This window comes from Armigeres subalbatus, chromosome 3 (genome assembly GCF_024139115.2).
Source record: "Armigeres subalbatus isolate Guangzhou_Male chromosome 3, GZ_Asu_2, whole genome shotgun sequence".
Lineage (NCBI taxonomy): Eukaryota > Metazoa > Arthropoda > Insecta > Diptera > Culicidae > Armigeres > Armigeres subalbatus.
Window position 1 is genome coordinate 425,816,102 of NC_085141.1, and position 19,089 is coordinate 425,835,190.

The window sequence follows — 19,089 nt, forward strand, 5'->3', positions numbered from 1 at the left end:
CGCCCAGAAAGGATTGGCCCTAAGGATCGTCGGAAAACAGTGCCTGCATCAAAGAGGGTAACTGATGATCGCCGGGAGGAGGACCTGCCGTGGACGGAGGTCGTGAATCCCAAAAAGGCGAAGCGGAGTCGTCAACAAGCCGCAAGGAAAACGGCAAAAGTGGCGGAGCAGGCCACTGCTAGGTGCTAAGAAGGGTAGATCCCGTGAGAAAAAGGGTGCGCCTTCCAATGGCAGTGGCAAGCGAAAAGACAGAGGTGAGGCGATTATCGTCAAGATTGACGATAAAAGCTACGCCGACGTCTTGAAGACTATGAGATGCAACGAAAAGCTATCTAGTCTAGGAGGAGATGTTAACTGCATCCGTCGAACGCGGGATGCTGCTCAGAAGAGTTCTGAGTTTAAAAAGTTGACAGAGGAAATCCTGGAAAATGGGGTTCAAGTTAGAGCCCTTCTTCTTCTTCTTCTTCTTCTTCTTCTTCTTCTTCTTCTTCTTCTTCTTATTGGCATTACATCCCAACACTGGGACAGAGCCGCTTCACAGCTTAGTGTTCATTAAGCACTTCCACAGTTATTAACTGCGAGGTTTCTAAGCCAGGTTACCATTTTTGCATTCGTATATCATGAGGCTAACACGATGATACTTTTATGCCCAGGGAAGTCGAGACAATTTCCAATCCGAAAATTGCCTAGACCGGCACCGGGAATCGAACCCAGCCACCCTCAGCATGGTCTTGCTTTGTAGCCGCGCGTCTTACCGCACGGCTAAGGATGGCCCCCAAGTTAGAGCCCTATGCCCAGTTTCGAACATCCAGTGCAAGGACCTAGATGAAATAACCGAGGCCGGAGACCTGCTCTACGCACTGAGAGATCAGTGCAATGTCGAGATCCAGGAATCCGCGATTCGATTACGCAAAGGCTATGCGGGAACGCAGGTTGCCACATTCCAAGTGGCGTTGGTCCAAGTGCCAATGTTCTGAGGAGCAAATGGTCATTCATGTATCGATGTGACCTTCTGCAGACTAGGGGAGACTAGTAAGACTTGATCCCCATTTCTGGTTTCCGATATATCACAACCAAAAATAAATAAACATACGCGCTAATTAATGATTTGAGTGTATTACTTCTACGTGAAGATAAACGATTTACAATGATATGGAAATGCTAATATCATCTTCCAAACTTAGACGTCCATGTTCATGATAGAATTAGAGGCGAAAGTATAGAATTGATAGGTCCGTTAGGATACGGCAGGCATGAAGAATGTTTTTATAGAAGTCGATTTGAAAGCGAGCGGAGGGCAATATTTGTGATGGCACATATCGCACGACCTTCCTTCTGCCAATCTCTCGTATGAAGGGGGAGGGAAGAATATCTGTGTGGAAGCTGATATATCTCCACTGGCAAAAAGAAGGTTGGTTTGCTTTGCTCATATGCCTTTTCGTCGCTGAGATCTTCGCCAATTGTTCCGGTCCGTATGCTCTCTTTGGTATTTCGTTAGACTTTAATTTTTTTGAAGGTTGGTTAGCAGTCTAGACGGTCAATTAAATAATTAAATTTAAGAGAATTTTCCGTTATTACAAAATATCGGATCTGGGATTTCTTTCAGAACATTGAAGCTCGATAAAATTAAAGATGGCGAATTCAATATTCACGTATCACGATATCCATCCTTATCTAAATGTGGTTTTAAAATATTGGTTTAACATCTGTTCAGAGATAAAATAAATACAACTTCTTTGGCCCTGTTGCTTCGTTGTTATCACTTTTGTTTCCAAATCACCTAACAAGCCAATTTCAAATGAGTTGCAATGGTTACAATAATGATATAAAATATGATAATAATACATATCAAAAGCAGACTTTTGGCGAGCAACTTTCACAACTACCATGTTCGGTTGCACTCCTTACAACCAACCGCTCTTGGGCTGTCGTTTGATCGTTTTCACATCTGCGATCTTGTTGATCGGACGGAGACAAGGTGGCGAGGCAGCAGCCCGGGCAGCGTCCACCGAAGGATCCCCGCTGCTGTTGGCGATGAGTTGTTCAGTACTTGAAGTCACGTCCGTCAACTGTTCGGACATGAGCTCCACCTTGAGTGTGGGTGGTGGAGATTTTACCGGAACGGGAGGGGGAGACTGTTGTTTTGCGGGAATCGAAGCTGGAACCGGGGATGGCTGTTTTGGTGTGGCGCCGAGGTTCTTAGGAGGCGGGAGAGGCGTGGCTGGAGTTGTGGAAAGCGTTGGAATGGAAATGTTTGGTACGGGGGGAGGTGGATCTTCCTTGCTTGGAGGAGGAGGAAGCATTCCTTGTCCGGATTGAGGCTTAGCTGCAATCGGACGAGAAACGGCAATATCTCCGGCTTCCGGTGCTGATGGTGTCGGAGCCTTTCGTTTGATGACCTTAGGCGGCGAATTAACTCCTGCAACAAGAGGTGCCGGGTCGTTCGCATGAACGACATCCTCGTTCGTTTTTTCTTCAGTCGATTTTGTGGTCTTTAAAGGGGTAGGATCAGGTTTGGTTAATTCTGGAGAAGCTTGTTTCGAAAGTTGGGGTGTTGGTGGCTTTATCTCTACTGTTGGAGTGCTATCAACAAGACTATCTTTGGAGTCAGATTTCTTCACTAACTGGGCTTCAGTGCGGGTGACATGGATCGTTGGAGGAGGGGATTGAACTGGTTGAATGGGACTCTTGGTTGGAGGTGGAGACTTGATGCTTGGAGGAGACTTCACTCCTAAAGTGGATTTGATCTCTACAGGAGCCGACGGTTCCGGCGATGAAGATTTACTTCCGCTTATGGATGCTAATGGTGTCTTACTTTGGATTCGCAAACCGGGTGAACGATTATTGTTCAAGCTACCATGTGTCTTGTCTTCTCCAGTTTTCAATGACTTCATCGTCATTGGAGATGGAGATTTACTCAGCATGGTCTGTAGTTGAGCCGTAAGCATATTTAACGGAGTTGTTGAACGACTGTGCTTGGCTGAAGCATGCAATGTATTTCCGGGCGAGACTTCACCACCTGTTTCTTCAGCAAGTTGATTGATCAACTGCAAAAGTGTGTTGGAAGTCTCATCTTCATAGCCGTCGATCATAGGAGAGGCACTCCTTGAATGAGGCATAGGGCTACGCTCAACTAGGCGACGAGCTTCATTCATTGCTTTCTGAAGTTGCTGTTGTTGACGGAAACTGTCCCGATTTTTACAGCGACCGATTTGCGAATTGGTTTCAATACCAACACCGGACATTACCTGGCCCCATTTGGCCGAGGTCGTCTGTGTGGCCACCTTCTTAGCAACGCGACGGAACCTGGCTAGTGGATTGGCATCTTCTTCCTCATCTTCCTCATTGAGAACATTTTCTTGTATGTCAACAGGCGCCACGTGGAAGTCCTTCATCAATCGACGCTCCCAGATCTTCATGCGCTTGGCGAGAACAGCTGAAAAAATAAAACTTGTAAATTAATTCCTTATAATTATTTGAGTAAGTACTTTACCTTTCTCCTTACGATCAGCTGTCGAAACGTCCATTCCGTTCTTCTCGAAGATTTCCAGAAGCTCGTACCGCATGGAAGAGATCTCACCCTTGACTTCGTTGATATCGTCTTCCGTGACGGCATTTTCCTCCATCTTGCGATGCATGGCCGAAACGTACCGCCAGACAAGCGATCGCATCACGTTGGTGTATCGTTCAGTACGTTCTTTGTCCTCCTTTCGGCGCTATATCAACAAAATAATTGGCATTCTATATTGATCTTGAGCTTAGGGGTCGTACACATATTACGTAAGCACTTATGAGGGGAGGGGGGTCGGTCAATATCTTATGCTCCATATAAATAAAAAATCATTTGTATGAAAAAAATCTTACATGGGGGGAGGTGGTTCGAAAAACCCAGAAAAATTGCTTACGTAATAAGTGAACGACCCCTTAGTAAATTTGTTATTATACTTACAATAGTTGACTCCCTTTTGAAGTCGCGCTTCTTTTTCTTGCCACACAGCCGCATAAGGTGTTTCATGTTCGGGAAAATATTAAATGGAGGTGGCAGAGTTGAGCTCTCTTCGAAGTAGCTCATCCACAAACGGGTACGAGCAAACTTCCACTCCGTGTCCGAATGTTCATCAATCATAGCGTACGAGTTGGACATCATAGCGATGAGCAGGTTCAGCAGAACAATTACGTTGATCACGCTGTACGATCCGAACATGAGCAAGCCCCAGAAGCGAGTGTACGACTTGATTCCTGTCAGCTCAAAACTGTCCAGGTCGACCATTCCGAAACTGGCCCAAAATAGTGACTGTGATGATTCAAACAAGCTAAGTTAGAGAAAAAACTTCAATACTTCGATCGTCATTTAAATAAAGACATCAGTCTTACTTTCCGAAACGTCTCCACTTCATGCAAGCATCTCCCTGGTTATCCCAATCTGGTAGTCCACCTTTCAAGCTATAACATTTCGATTTCTCCAAGTCAGCGAAGTACCACAGCAACTGATTCAAACCTGACGAAAAAAAGTTAAAAAGATCATTCAAAGTTCCCATAATATAAATCATTTTGATACATACCACAGGCGAAAGCAAACAACACTAACGAGTAGATGAAGAAGAACTTGACAATATCGATAACCATGCGACCGAGCGATATCTGTAACGGTCCCAAATGCGGATTGATCGAGAACAGATGGACCAGTTTCAGTGCCGAGAAAATGTTCGCCGCTGCGAACAAGCCTTCCGCGATCAGTTGAGGATCGAAGTCATCCCAGTGTTCTCGAGCGATGTAGGCTGTGCTTGGGTCCTTGCTAATCTCCGACGTCTGTTGGATATAGGCTATAAGTCGTAACAGCGCCACGCAGCAGTACAGGAAGTTCCGAGAGAAATCAATAAAGTTCCACATGTTTTTCAGATAACTGCGGATGCCTTCAATGAATATTTCCTGCGTTTCCTCCCATATAAATCCTATCACGTATATCACCACGAGGCACTCTAAGTACGTTGGACCGTTGCCTCGTTGGCGGGCCAACTCCTCCTGTAGCGCTCGTTTCATACTATCCGTCCCGAAAAGCAGCACAATCTGAACTTCGGCCCGCTGAGACACCAATATTAATAGGAACAAGAAAAACAAATACGACGAGGCATGGATCAAAAACTTCATAAAAGGCTTCCGCATGAATTTGGACGTTTCACAAGCGGGCGCAATCATGTATAACATACAGTAAAACGGGAACAGAGCGGCCACCTTTGTGATGATCGCAATCTTTTCCAAAGGAGATTTTCTGCGGAAGCCAGGTACACCTTCATACCATATGGCTGCCAGAAGCTGCTGAATATTGGCATGGGCCACAAATTTCTTCTGCTTATAGTCAATTGCCAGTTCCAGACGCGTCAACTTCATATGATCTCCATCCATGTAGGGTGGTGACTCCGGATCATAGTTTAGAATGATGGCCAACTCCTGCGAGCTCCGCGATTGATCTAGCAGATCCACGGCGAAGCTCTGACACTGCCGACGAAGTTCCAGATATTGCGATTTGCACTCCTGCTCGGCGAAAGCAAGATTTCGTAGTTCCCAGGACAGTTGAAAAGCAGTTAGCAGAGGATCTTGAGAGCTAAGGGCAATCAACGAAGGGCTGGCTAAGGCACGATACTCGTTGACACGAGCCATCGAGTGACGGAGGGAATCCTCTGACGATCTTCGGATACAATCGTCACAACCACACCTGTTGGAAGAAGTAAATAAACCGACTATTTTTATTTTAAGTATTATGAGATGGAATCTTACTTGACATCGTGGGGCATTGGAAGGGTTGCTCCTCGGTCCAACAAAATCTTCAGAATTTCGTAATTGTTTTTGTGAGCGGCTAGCATTAGTGGGGTGATGTCCGGAGTAAACATGGCTGTGTTGATGTCAACCTTCTGCCAGCTCTGGATTATAATAATACTTGAATTAGAATGTTTTTATTGCACGCAATTCATTGCCAACGCATACGTAAAGTTCGCCTTCCTTGTGGATGAGTTCCTCGTGCTCGAGAAGCAGTTCGACTGCTTCCACGAATTCGGCATTGATGGCGTGTAGAAGGCCATCTTTCGTGTCCACCTGCATAATAATGAGAAGTTCAACCATTTCCAGGTTTTCACCGTCGATGGCCAACGTGAGGGCGCCTCGACCCAATGGATCTACGCAGTTTATGTCGATATGATGGCGTCGGTGAGCGCGCTGCAGTATTCTGTGAAAATGGATGATAGCAGAAGACATTTTCAGCAGGGAATTTTTATGCATGCGCAATTTGTAAAACCTAAACATAAAGAAGTAGGGGAAATGACGGCTTCGGCAAGTTTTGTTCTATTATTATCTGGGGGAATTTCTATAACAAAATATGCTCAAATTTGGCCAAAACATTCTTTGTATATTAAAGAATATTGTGGCCAAATTTTATAAAATTTGGTCAACAAAAATCCCCTGACAATAATAGAACAAAACCTACCAAAGCTGTCATTTCTCCTATTGCCAAAGTACAGTAAAATAAACACAGCGATTCTTAGAGATTTTTCTTTAATGTTTTTCCTCCACATTTATGAAACACTTAACACGTGAATACCATCGTTAGAATCTAAGCTTTCGATTGAACTTGCTTTCTGGAAATTTCTTTCACACTCTTGTATTTTTTTTTATTATAGAGGTTTTCAGTCCTTGACTGGTTCACCTCTTTACTTGTATACTTATAATGCCTCTACGACACTGTGGCGCCGGGAGTGGGTAGGACAAGTAGGACATGTCCTACGCACGAAATTCCCTGGGTGGGACAATCAAGGCATTGTTCTACTCATGATTTTAGCATAGCATAGCATATCTGACCGCACACTATCCTGGGTTGGCTGTCGATAGGGACGTTAGATGCGCCAGAAAAACAGCCTGGGGCTTGGCATGTTTTTCATTCAACGATCCCTTTGTTCAACACCTGGCCAGGTCCTTACGATCAGTGGGGATTTAAGTGGCAAGTGTTGATTAGATACCTACTTAAGAAGATGCGGAGAACTCGCGCGACCTTCATAGGTATCTGGAGTTGCAATTTGGATGGGTTATTAAGGGGTGCTTTTTTTGGCGAAGAAACTTGAATATTATATTTTTATTGGTATTGATATTGTAAAATGTGATGTTTTGTTCTTGAATGTAATATGAATGAATGGATTTTGGCAAAACAATTCCATTGAGTTTGCATTCTGCAGCATATTTCTGAAATAATAAATTGTAGTAATATTAGAGTGTGATGTAGTGTGATGCGTCTTCAGAATCTACGTCAGCACCCAATGTTTCTGAAAGTGAAGATTATTGTCATTTGGTTAGGTAAATCGTTTATGACAAGATGATTGTTTATAAATGTTTATGCGAGATTATTTAAAATATATGGAGCTCCATGGTAATTTGAGAAAATGTATGGGAATATTAAGAATAAGTGTATAAAAAACGTTAAAATTTATGAAAATCAAAGGAGAGCAAATTGATCCTTGGTGTGAAACAAATTTCACCAGCAACACTTGTTTCAGCTGAAAAGGAAATACAAATATTTAGATCGGGATTATTTGAAAAATAGTTTACAGTGTCCCTGGCCGAAGGACCTCAGCTTCAAGAAATCAGCGTCACTAGATCACCGTGTGTCAAAAATTATAAAAATACAAATGGTAAAAATTATTAAAATAAATATGTTTCTTCTATTGTATTGAAAATGTTACCTTTCCTTTGTATCTTGTCAGCTCCTCCCGTTTTTCTAAAGCTTGATCATCGAACGTATTAAATTTTGTCAGATAATAACGTCTTAGGCAAAGGATGCCCTCTCGATCTTCTCGTATTTTTTAGTAAATTTTTAATAAATATTTTAATAAAAATGTGGAAAAATAGATATTAGAAAATATGACAATATGAAGGGATTAAAATATGTATATATGAAAATATGAGAGTATGAAAATATAAAAAAAAATATTAACATTTGAAAATATAAATAATAATGAATATGATAGTAAATAAAAATATCAAAATATAACAATATGGATATATGAAAATATAAATCATGAATATATGGAAATATGTTATATAACTGAAATATGAAATATAAGAAGTAAACATTGAAACAAGCAAAATTATGAGAATATAACACATGAAAGCATAAGAATAAGAAAGTTTAAAATATGAAAATAACTTCACACTTTCGCACTGTTATATTCACATGCTATAAAAATGAAAATATGATAAAACGAAAGTATGAAAATATAAATGTATATGAAAAAATTAATATATGAAAAAAAAATATATGAAAATAAAAATATATGAAAATATACGTAAATGAAAACATAAACATATAAAAATATTAACGCACGAAGAAACGAAAATATGAAAACAAGATAAAATGGAAATATAAAAATTTGAACATAGGAAAATATGAATAAATGATAAAATGAGAACGTGATAGTATGAATACATATTTGAAAAATATATAAATAGAAATATGAAAATATATAAGTCAAAAATATAGTTCCTTATCAGCAGTGTATGGCAGCATAAAAATACAACACAATGAAATTATGAAAGCATAAAAAAATGGAGATAAAAAAATAGCAAAATTTGAAAATATGGGAGTATAAAAATATGACATTATGAAATTAATTAAATATAGAACATATAAATATGGAAAATTGAGGAAATAAATATACGAAAATAAGAAATTATTCAAATTCCAAATTAATGAAAAAATGAAAGTGGAGTAAAACTCATGTTTCTTTTGAAATTACTGTCCAGATTGCTATCAGAAATCAAGGTAGGTGTATTCCTTGATTTCAATCTAAGACAAAAATTACAAAAGCGTGAGGATTACTACTCCGTACTACGCCCATCTGTACCGCAACTAGGGGAGGGAAAGGAAATGTTGATGTGATACTTAAAGAGAGGCTCTTCCCTCAGCGACACCCTCATAAGTACCACGGAGTTGGATATTGGGAAGGTATTCGTTGGGTCAGGATTTGCCTGTAGCTGGCAATGTGACCGTGGTAGATCTTACCCCGTAACACACCACGTAAAGGTGTCTACCCAGCGTTACGGGTAAGGCATTGTTCTACTCATGATTTTGTTGACATATTATCCTCGATATCATCGGTTGTTATTTTAGTTACAATACTGTCTGGTAGGTCTGATTTGTAGATCTAGAAAAACAACATCTAATATTAGGAAGTTTAACGTCTTATTAGTTTAACCTTCCTAGTGCATTGGGGTCTATTTTGGCCCAGAGATGATTTAAAAACGTTGTAGCTTTGTAATCAAATGAGATAGGGCGTTGAAATTTTCTGACTTTTCCTAACTTTTGGAAATGAAAATTTTGGGGTGATAACCAGCTATCAGCGACCTCTAGGAACGCCACAACAAAAAAAGTGACACATTGTGCATTAGCGGGTCAAAAACGACCCCAAATTGAATTCGCTCCCAAAAGTTCATTTTCGAACCGATTCTCAATCTTTTGGAACCAAATTGAAGGTATGGAATCCACGGATGTCGCTACGGGCAGATTTTTGCAACTTGGCCATTCTGGTTCCCAGGAATCGATGTTGAAGGAACATAGATTCTTAGGCCAATTTTTGGCCTGATTTCTTGCCTTTCGAAGGGTTATTTTTTGAAATGCTCATAAATTTGCGTAGAAATAATTCCAATAGAATGTAGCCATTGTCCATTTCCATGGATCAACACAATTCCTGGTTATTTCACGGTCCGGTGTCCCTCCGGAAGATCCGGAACATCCGTAGAAGTGGTCAATTCATTGAACCCATCCTAGAAGAGCGCGGTTTTTTTTCCAAAGCTTTTAATTATCGAACGCTGAGTAACAAATGATTGTGGTGACCCATTTTGATGGACCTGTGTGGCCTCCGAAGGTCCTCTAGAAGATCCGGAACGTCTGTAAAAGTGGTCAATTTTTTAAACTTATCATAAAAGGGTGCGATTTTTTTCAAAGCTTTTCATTATCGAACGCTGAGGAATAAATGATTATGGTGACCCATTGTGATAGACCTGAGTGGCCACCGGAGTTCCTTTAGAAGATCCGGAACATCCGTAAAAATGGTCAATTCATGGAACTCATCCTAGAAGTGCGCGTTTTTTCCCCAAAGCTTTTCATTATCGTACTTTGAGTAACAAATGATTGTGGTGACCCATTTTGGTGGACCTGGGTGGTCACCGGTGGTCCTCCAGTAGATCCGGAACGTCCGTAAAAATGGCCAATTCATGAAACTTATTATAAAAAAGTGCGGTTTTTTCCAAAGCTTTTCCTCATAGTACTTTGAGTAACAAATTATTGTGGTGACCCATTTTGTTGGACCTGGGTGGCCACCGGAGGTCCTCCAGTAGATCCGGAACGTCCGTAAAAATGGCCAATTCATGAAACTTATCATAAAAGGGTGCGGTTTTTTTCAAAGCTTCTCCTCATAGTACTTTGAGTAACAAATGATTGTGGGGACCTATTTTGGTGGAACTGGGCGGCCACCGGAGGTGCTCCAGAAGATCCGGAACGTCCGTAAAAATGGCCAATTCATGAAACTTATTATAAAAAAGTGCGGGTTTTTCCAAATCTTTTCCTCATAGTACTTTGAGTAACAAATGATTGTGGTGACCCATTTTGGTGGACCTGGGTGGCCACCGGAGGTCCTCCAGTAGATCCGGAACGTCCGTAAAAATGGCCAATTCATGAAACTTATCATAAAAGGGTGTGGTTTTTTCCAAAGCTTTTCCTCATAGTACTTTGAGTAACAAATGATTGTGGGAACCTATTTTGGTGGACCTGGGTGGCCACCGGAGGTGCTCCAGAAGATCCGGAATGTCTGTAAAAATTGTCAATTCATGGAATTCATCCTAGAAGTGCGCGTTTTTTTTCCAAAGCTTTTCATTATCGTACTTTGAGTAACAAATGATTGTGGTGACCCAATTTGGTGAACCTGGGTGGCCACCGGAGGTCCTCCAGTAGATCCGGAACGTCCGTAAAAATGGCCAATTCATAAAACTTATCATAAAAGGGTGCGGTTTTTTCCAAAGCTTTTCATTATCGAACACTGAGTAACAAATGATTATGGTGACCCAGTGTGATGGACCTGAGTGGCCACCGGAGTTCCTCCAGAAGATCTGGAACATCCGTAGAAGTGGTCAATTCATAAAACTCACCATGGAATAGCTGAATCACCGAACGCTGAGTAATAAATGATTATGATGACCCTTTTTGAAGGACCTGGGTGGCTACCGAGGTCTTCCGGAAGATTCGGAACGTCCGTTAAAGTGGTCAATTCGTGGTGAATGGTGAATATCGATCATGGAAGCAAATTATGCCATACTTGAAAATATTTTCTGGGTTAATGTGATTGTCCTTTCAAAAAAAAAAAATAGTGTCATCTTAATTTTTATGAATTGACTATAATTACAGATTTTTTGATCTTGCGGAGTTTTATTCGTGACTACACACGTTCCTGAGAATGGGTTATAACAATCATCCATTACTCAGGATACGAAAATAGGAAAACTATGACAAGTTTCATGAATTGACCGATTTTACGGATGATCTGAATGTACCTGAAGACATACAGTGGGCAATCCATGCGAATTGGTTACGATCATTTGTTTCTAAAATTAGGAAAATAAAAAGGTTTAGAAGAATAGTGTGCTTCATCTTCTTCTTCTATGGAAAACACGCCATTTCTAAGGTGGGTTTTATGAATTGATCTCTTTTACGTGTGATACGGACATTCCGGAGGGCCTTTGGTTGCTACTCACATCCGTGAGAAAAGGTCACGGCAATAATTTCATGTTCAGAGTACGACATGGAAATTTAAAAAAAAAATAGGCTCTTCTAGTATGTATTACATAAATTAACCACTTTAACCGATGTTCCGTATCTTCCGTAAGACCTCCGGTAGTCACTTTGGTAAATAAGAACGGGTCACGACATTCCTTCGTATCTTGCTCAGAGTTCGATAATAGAAAGATTTTTTTTAAAGTTCGATAATGAAAAGCTTTAGAAAAAACCGTGCTCTTTTATGATAAGTTTCATGAATTGACCATTTTTGCGGACGTTCCGGATCTTCTAAAGCACTTCCGGTGGCCACCCAGATCCACCAAAATAGGTCACCACAATCATTTGCTACTCAAAGTACTATGAGGAAAAGCTTTGAAAAAAACCGCGCTCTTCTATGATGTGTTTCATAAATTGACCACTTCTACGGACGTTCCGGTTCTTCTGGAGCAGCTCCGGTGGCCACCCAGATCCATCAAAATAGGTCACCACAATCATTTGCTACTCAAAGTATTATAAGGAAAAGCTTTGAAAAAACCGCGCTCTTATATGATGTATTTCATGAATTGACCACTTTTACGGACGTTCCGGATCTTCTGAAGGACCTTCGGCCATACAGGTCCATCCGAATGGGTCACCACAATCGTTTGTTACTCGTAGTTCGATAATGAAAAGCTTTGGAAAAAACCGCGCTCTTATATGATAAGTTTCATTAATTGACCATTTTTACGGACGTTCCGGATCTTCCGGAAAACTCCGGTGGCCACCCAGTTCCACCAAAATGAGTAACCACAATCATTTGTTACTCAAATTACGATAATCAAAAGTTTTGTGAAAACTGCATTCTTCTAGGATGAGTTCCATGAATTGACCACTTCACCGAATGTTCCGGATCCTCTGGAGGATCTCCGGTGGCCACGCAGGTCCATCAAAATGGGTCACCACAATCATTTGTTACTCAGCGTTCGATAATTAAAAGCTTTGGAAAAAACCGCGCTCTTCTAGGATGAGTTTAATGAATTGACCACTTCTACGGATGTTCCGGATCTTCCGGAGGGACACCGGACCGTGAAATAACCAGGAATTGTGTTGATCCATGGAAATGGACAATGGCTACATTCTAATAGAATTATTGCAACGCAAATTAATGAGCATTTCCAAAATCACCCTTCGAGAGGCAAGAAATCACGAAAAAAATTGGCCTAAGAATCTATGTTCCTTCAACATCGATTCCTGGGAACCAGAATGGCCAAGTTGCAAAAATCTGCCCGTAGCGACATCCGTGGAATCCATACCTTCAATTTGGTTCCAAAAGATTAAGAATCGGTTCGAAAATGAACTTTTGGGAGCGAATTCAATTTGGGGTCATTTTTGACCCGCTAATGCACAATGTGTAACTTTTTTTTAATGCACTAGGAAGGTTAAATGGATTAGAAGTCTACAGGAAAAAGTTTTGTAGAAACCTTAAAAGATTTTATTGAAATCTAAGAAATCACAAACGTTCACCCGCATGAAAACTGGTCCGCAAGGGATTCTGAACTCAAAAAGATTCTTTAACGTTCATATGATTTTCTGGTAGTGAATCGCTACGACAAAAATTAGAATGAATAAAATTTAAATATCTTTAATTTAATACACTGAAACTGAAGACAGGGGCAATATTTACAACAATGATTTTAGATATATATTTCTCTAGTCTCACGCATTAAAATATAATAATTAGTGCTTGATGGATCATATTTTTTTAGAACGCATCGTTTCTGTCAAAATAAGCGGGATTTTTAGCAAGCCACTGAAGTGTGTGCACAGATAGAAAAATCCACTGAAATTTACGCTAAAAATCATGCACATAAATGGAACGCCATTACTAGCGTAATTCCATGCGGAATATAGCCTAAATGTATACAGTATTTGACATGAATAATCAATATTGCATGCAAGTTGTAAGCAAGCTTGTTAGGAAGGGGAAATGATGCCCTAGAAAAGCGATGATGATGCGTAGAAAAGCGTAAATTTCCGTATGTCAAGTTTTACGCACTGTTTACTTTTCATTATTTTTTTCTGTATGGAGTACCCTGAAGTCGGTTTTATGCGGGGTGTACGTTCCGTGTAGAACAAAACGTTTATATACCAAAAACCACAAAAAACTCCGAGTATATCCCGAAAACCGCATAAAAATGACTCCACGAAAATAGATTTTTCGCGGTTATCGTTTGTTCTCGGACATTTCTGAAAAACAGCGTAAAAAACCTTGCTGAAAAATCCAAGAGAAAATAGTCGCGGTTTTTGTCTCTACATCTTGAAGTAGCATCGTAATATGAAATATTTAGTCGCTTTCCAAGGCGACTTCCTGTACATTACCATCTATCTTGTAGCAAAGAATGTTGAATTACTAAAGAATGTTGAATTACGCGCCTCACTACCCATACTTCTATTACCCATAATGCCATTACCTCTAACAGCAAAGGCAGATTACTGAAATGATAACAAACTGATAACACGCTAAGTTATCCTTATTATAGACCATATGTCAAGGCCCGGCCAATGACCTATCCGGATTGCTTTCAGGATTCGTTGACCCCCGGAATCATTTGCAATCTTCGGGTGGGTGATCGTCGCGTAATTTCCAGCGACGATCATAGAATCTCGCGCTTTGATCTGAGGATCCAAGAACTTAGTACGTTGTTCTTTAACTATCGACTCATGGAGGTTTGACTGTAGATAACAATCTTTCCCAGGTTTGTATTTTGCGTTCAAACCTAGGTTCAAACTGTCAATAGTTGAGCATATCGCAGCGCCGCACTCTTGATCGATTTGATGGTTGCGAGCAAGATGAATACACAGCTAGGTGTTTCAATCTGCCCAATTTATGGACAAGAAGAAGGCGGGGGTGAAAAATTCATTTTCGGTGCAAAACATAAACAAACCGGCTGGCTCTCCCGTACTAAAATCCAAGATGGCTGAATCGTGAATTTGGCAGATTGGAACACCTAGTGGTGTATTCTTGGTTGCGAGCATGATTTTTTCTCCAAATCACAACGTTCCAATTTCTATATTATCCGTCATTCGCAGTTAAATTTTCCGCTTCCAATATATATGTGAACGATCCCAAGACGAATTCTATTGCCGTTAGGGAATATATTGCCTCAAAGCAAATGCAAACTCATTTTTTATATAGACGTTGTCCTGCAAAGTAGGCGGTTAGTCAAGAGTATTCACCATTCCTGAATAAGCACATGACCTTGGATCATATGTTCCGGGAGTTGCAAGGCCATGTTAAGAACTAATTCAACTACAACGTATGGTTTTCATATTTCATTATTCAACGACACCTGAAATTCAAAGTAATGTTAATAAGCATGGTATAAAACAAATAAGAACATGAACTCTAAGCAAATTCTTTGCTGACAGAGAAATAAACAAATCAACAGATCGGTGGCAAACGGGGAAAATCAGGGAAAATTTCAGTTTAGTGTTTATAAACTGTTCTTGTAACACTCTTTATAGCATCCGCCATTATCTGCGTTTACTCTGGCTTACATTATCGCCATATCCGCGTTTACTCTGGCTTGCCCTTTAATCTTAATCCTAATCTGTATTGTGAATCTGATTAAAGAAAGATTCGCAGTTTTTATTTGGTAGAGTTTTACCTCGTGTTGAACATATTGAGTTGACCACCATAAAACATGTCCTTCGCTAAGTTGTTCTAATATTTTAGTTTGTTTGAAAGAATAGAATGCTTAGCACGATATATGAAAGACGCGAAAATTTTAAAGAAAATGGCAAATTTGTATTGATAATAAACTTTGTTATTATTCAGTTATCAGTTATTCACATGATTGATAACTAAATATCAAAACGATAATAAGGATAACTTAGCGTGTTATCAGTTTGTTATCATTTCAGTTATCTGCCTTTGCTCGGGTATAGACCTAAGTGTTCTTATTCCGCAAAATCTCGTTCCTCTTCACATGGCACCCTTCAAGGGTACTGGAGGGTAGGGGAAGATTATGCAGCACGTTCTCATGTGCAATACAGAGATTCGGCATTTGCGGTCCACGTCAGTAGAGGTGTGCGCCAGTCCGATATTTAGCGGCGGCGGCGTTTTCGGCGTCACGCTGAAAGTCATTTTACCCGGCGGCGGCGTGAATCGGCATGGCGATTTTTTCATTACGTTTCTTTAGGATTTTTTTGCTTGTAACAGTACCATGAATTATGTTTTGAATTTTAAATAGAATTGTACAAAGTAGCACATTAACGATGAATTTCCCCGTTAAACTACCCCTTGAATTCAAAAGCTCATTTTGAGTGTTCATTTTCTACACTCAATAAATCACTGAACTAAATGAGTTCCCACTCAAATGTATGGCGCAAAATAACCGTCGTTCAAGCAATATATCTCAGCGACCATGTGTCAAAGCTCGGCCAACGACCTATCCGGATTGCTTTCAGGATTCGTTGACCCCCGGAATCATTTACAATCTTCGGGTGGGTGATCGTTTCCACTTGGAAGCTCGGGAAAAGGGAGGTCGCGTAATTTCCGGCGTCGATCATAGAATCTCGCGCTTTGATATGAGAATCCAAGAACTTAGCTCGTTCACTTCGTTCTGGCCTACGGAAGAGGCAAGAGCAGTCTGGACTTTCTAAATCGCGTCGTGGTGTGTTCTCGAAGGTGAACTATAGGAAAATGTGAAAGTGCTCCAACTTTGTTCATTTAGATTTTTTCCCCTTAATTTCCCCTCAAACCGCAATCAAGTGATTAGTGCATTCTGGCGGTTAGGTGGTAGTGTAGACTTGCGGATAAAGCGGTAAGACTGAAGACTAAACTTGGTGCACGGACACGGTCGCGTAAAAAGTTTTTCCCCCGGTCGGATTCGAACCAGCGATCTTTGAATCGGGAGACGTACACCGTAGCTCGACGCCACCGACGGCTGTAATCCGTCGCGCAGACCACAATTTCGCGCCGGATCGTCATCGACAACGGCGACACCGATGAACTACGCGTGTCGGTGAAGCAGCATTTTCGGAGTCCGTGGGAGAGACCGCGCGTGGTACACGCGGCTCCAAGTAGCAGCGGAGAACCGCCGACGCCTCCAAGTGGGTATGCAGCAAAACCAAAGTGAGTAAACATGCATGTTTCATTATTTTTCTCCATGCGCATGGCGAATGAGTGCCCCTAGCCTTAGCCCATCTGCTAGCGTGGCCAAGCCGATAGCCCTACCGTTCCTTCCACACGCATCAGCGAGGTAGTTGGCTCTTACCGTTGAAAGAGGGTGAATACCGCACCAGTTTAAGTCACACCGCCAATTGAAGTCGGCGCCAATTGAAATCACCTCTGTTTACACCAATCTTTCTATTTGCTAGACCTCACTGTCTAAAGGCATCCCATTTTCCCGGAACAGCCCACTTGTCTCCCGCCCAATCTCTTTGGGAAAAATCTTAACCCCCCTGAAGGGTCTCACAAGGTCGGGCAACCTTCAATCAGGTTAATGCTCTCCTCCGGGAGTGGCGCTTAAGCCATTTCAACTAAAATCGGAAAACTCGTTAGGCTAGCAGGTTTCATGCTTTTTTTTCGGGATATTTTCAAGACATTAACGGAATAATCTTTCGAATTTCGCCTAAAAAATCTGATGAACTTCTCCAGAAAATTCTTTAAGTTTTTTTTTAAATATTCGTTTAAAAATAATTTTCAGATTTTCCAAGGGAACTACTTTGAAGTTTCGAGAATTCTTTGGAACAGAGGCTCTCTGGTATTTCCAAAGAATTTTGTTTTGAAATTCAGCAGGAAATTCGTCTTAATTTACATGGGAAATTCTTCAGAATTTTCACGAGAAATTGTTCCAAGTTTCTGTTGAGTATTTTTTGGAATTCGCATGGAAAATTATTCCTAATTGTAGAAGAATGCGGCTGGTAGAATGGGTGTTTTAACGTTTGCTTGCTCAGTCTAAAATAATTAGGACGGATAGTTTGGCATGGCCAACGGTAAAAATAGGTAAAAATAGAAAGAATATCCGCGGGAGACTCTAAAGAGTTTTCAAGGGAAATTCTTTGGAATTTTCACGAGAAATTCCCCGGATTTCAACGGAAACTTTTTTAAAAAATCCGTGGGTAATTGTTCAAAATGTAGATTTTAGTAAAAAAAAAAAAAGGCATTTCAACGGAAAATTGCTCGAAATTTATTGAATTAATCTTTGGTTTTCTACGAGAATATCTTTGTACAGTAGACGTTCGATAACTGCAATTCGTTAGTTGCAACAATTTTACAGTTATCGGGCTGCTGAACTTCAAAACGATGTCAAAATCGGTAACGGTAATAGCTGCATTATGTTGCACAATCAGGTGCACTTCTACTGTCCACTGACAACCGTTTGATGTCTAGAAAGCATTGCAGTTATCGAACGACATTCACTAACTGAAACGTAAACGTGTTGTAGTTATCTAACAATTAGTGCATTGTCCATAAGACATTCTTGGGAAATTCCATTGGCTGAAATCAAAATACGACCGAACTGGTAATTTGGTCGAAAAAGTCATTTTCCCTAACAGGCCGTTTGACCGAAATGGCCGTTTGGCCGAATAGGTCATAAGCCCAAAAATGCTATTTGCCGAAATGGAATATGGTAAAAAATGTTCACCCGTTCCGCCAAATGATATTTACGGCGAAATGGCCTCTCTGTCAAACTACCATTGAACGAAATTTCGTAAGCCTAACCAAATCTTATTAAGCCGAATTGAACGTATATCCGAAGATTGTACGACAATTCCCCGAAAACCAATCCCCCGAATGCAATTTCCCCGAATGCAATTTCCCCGAATAACAATTCCCCGAATGTAACATTTTCCCGAATGTAACAATTCCCCGAATGAAACAATTCCCCGAATGTAACATTTCCCCGAATGCTTCTCTCTTCTTTTTGAGTGCGGCACAAAGTGATCCGGAGGTTGCGAGTTCGATTCTCGGTTTGGCTTAGGATGCTTCCGGGTGAGAAGCATTTTCGGCTCTTTGAGCACAGTGTGTCCATTGCACTTGCCACACAAGACATTCATGTAACTGGCAGGCACGGGAAAGCTTTCAATAACTGTGGAAATGCATAGTAGAACATTAAGTTGAAAAATAGCCCAAGCCGAAGTGAAGAGATATTGCTTTCTTTAAATGTATTAGTATCCTTGGTATGATGAATTCATCTGCCCAGTTTAAAGCAAAAGGAAGTGACAATGTCTCTCTCACATTTGCCCGGTATAAGGCAAAGATGATAGATAGTCCCTTCTTTAAATGAACTCGT

The 19,089-nt window shown here is 40.7% G+C and overlaps 1 protein-coding gene across 1 annotated transcript in view; it reads right to left on the reverse strand.

Annotated features, from left to right (window-relative positions):
• Nucleotides 1-1,626: 1,626 nt before the first annotated feature.
• LOC134227417 (transient-receptor-potential-like protein) overlaps nt 1,627-19,089 on the reverse strand; it is a 38,567-nt gene continuing 21,104 nt past the window's right edge. Inside the window, exons 4-10 of the mRNA XM_062708901.1 lie at nt 5,983-6,220; nt 5,776-5,918; nt 4,563-5,713; nt 4,375-4,498; nt 3,950-4,313; nt 3,494-3,716; nt 1,627-3,436 (exon numbers count right to left, since the gene is read on the reverse strand). Of these exons, the coding sequence (XP_062564885.1) occupies nt 1,905-3,436; nt 3,494-3,716; nt 3,950-4,313; nt 4,375-4,498; nt 4,563-5,713; nt 5,776-5,918; nt 5,983-6,220 (3,775 nt within the window). The 3' untranslated portion in view covers nt 1,627-1,904. The remainder of the gene's footprint in view (nt 3,437-3,493; nt 3,717-3,949; nt 4,314-4,374; nt 4,499-4,562; nt 5,714-5,775; nt 5,919-5,982; nt 6,221-19,089) is intronic.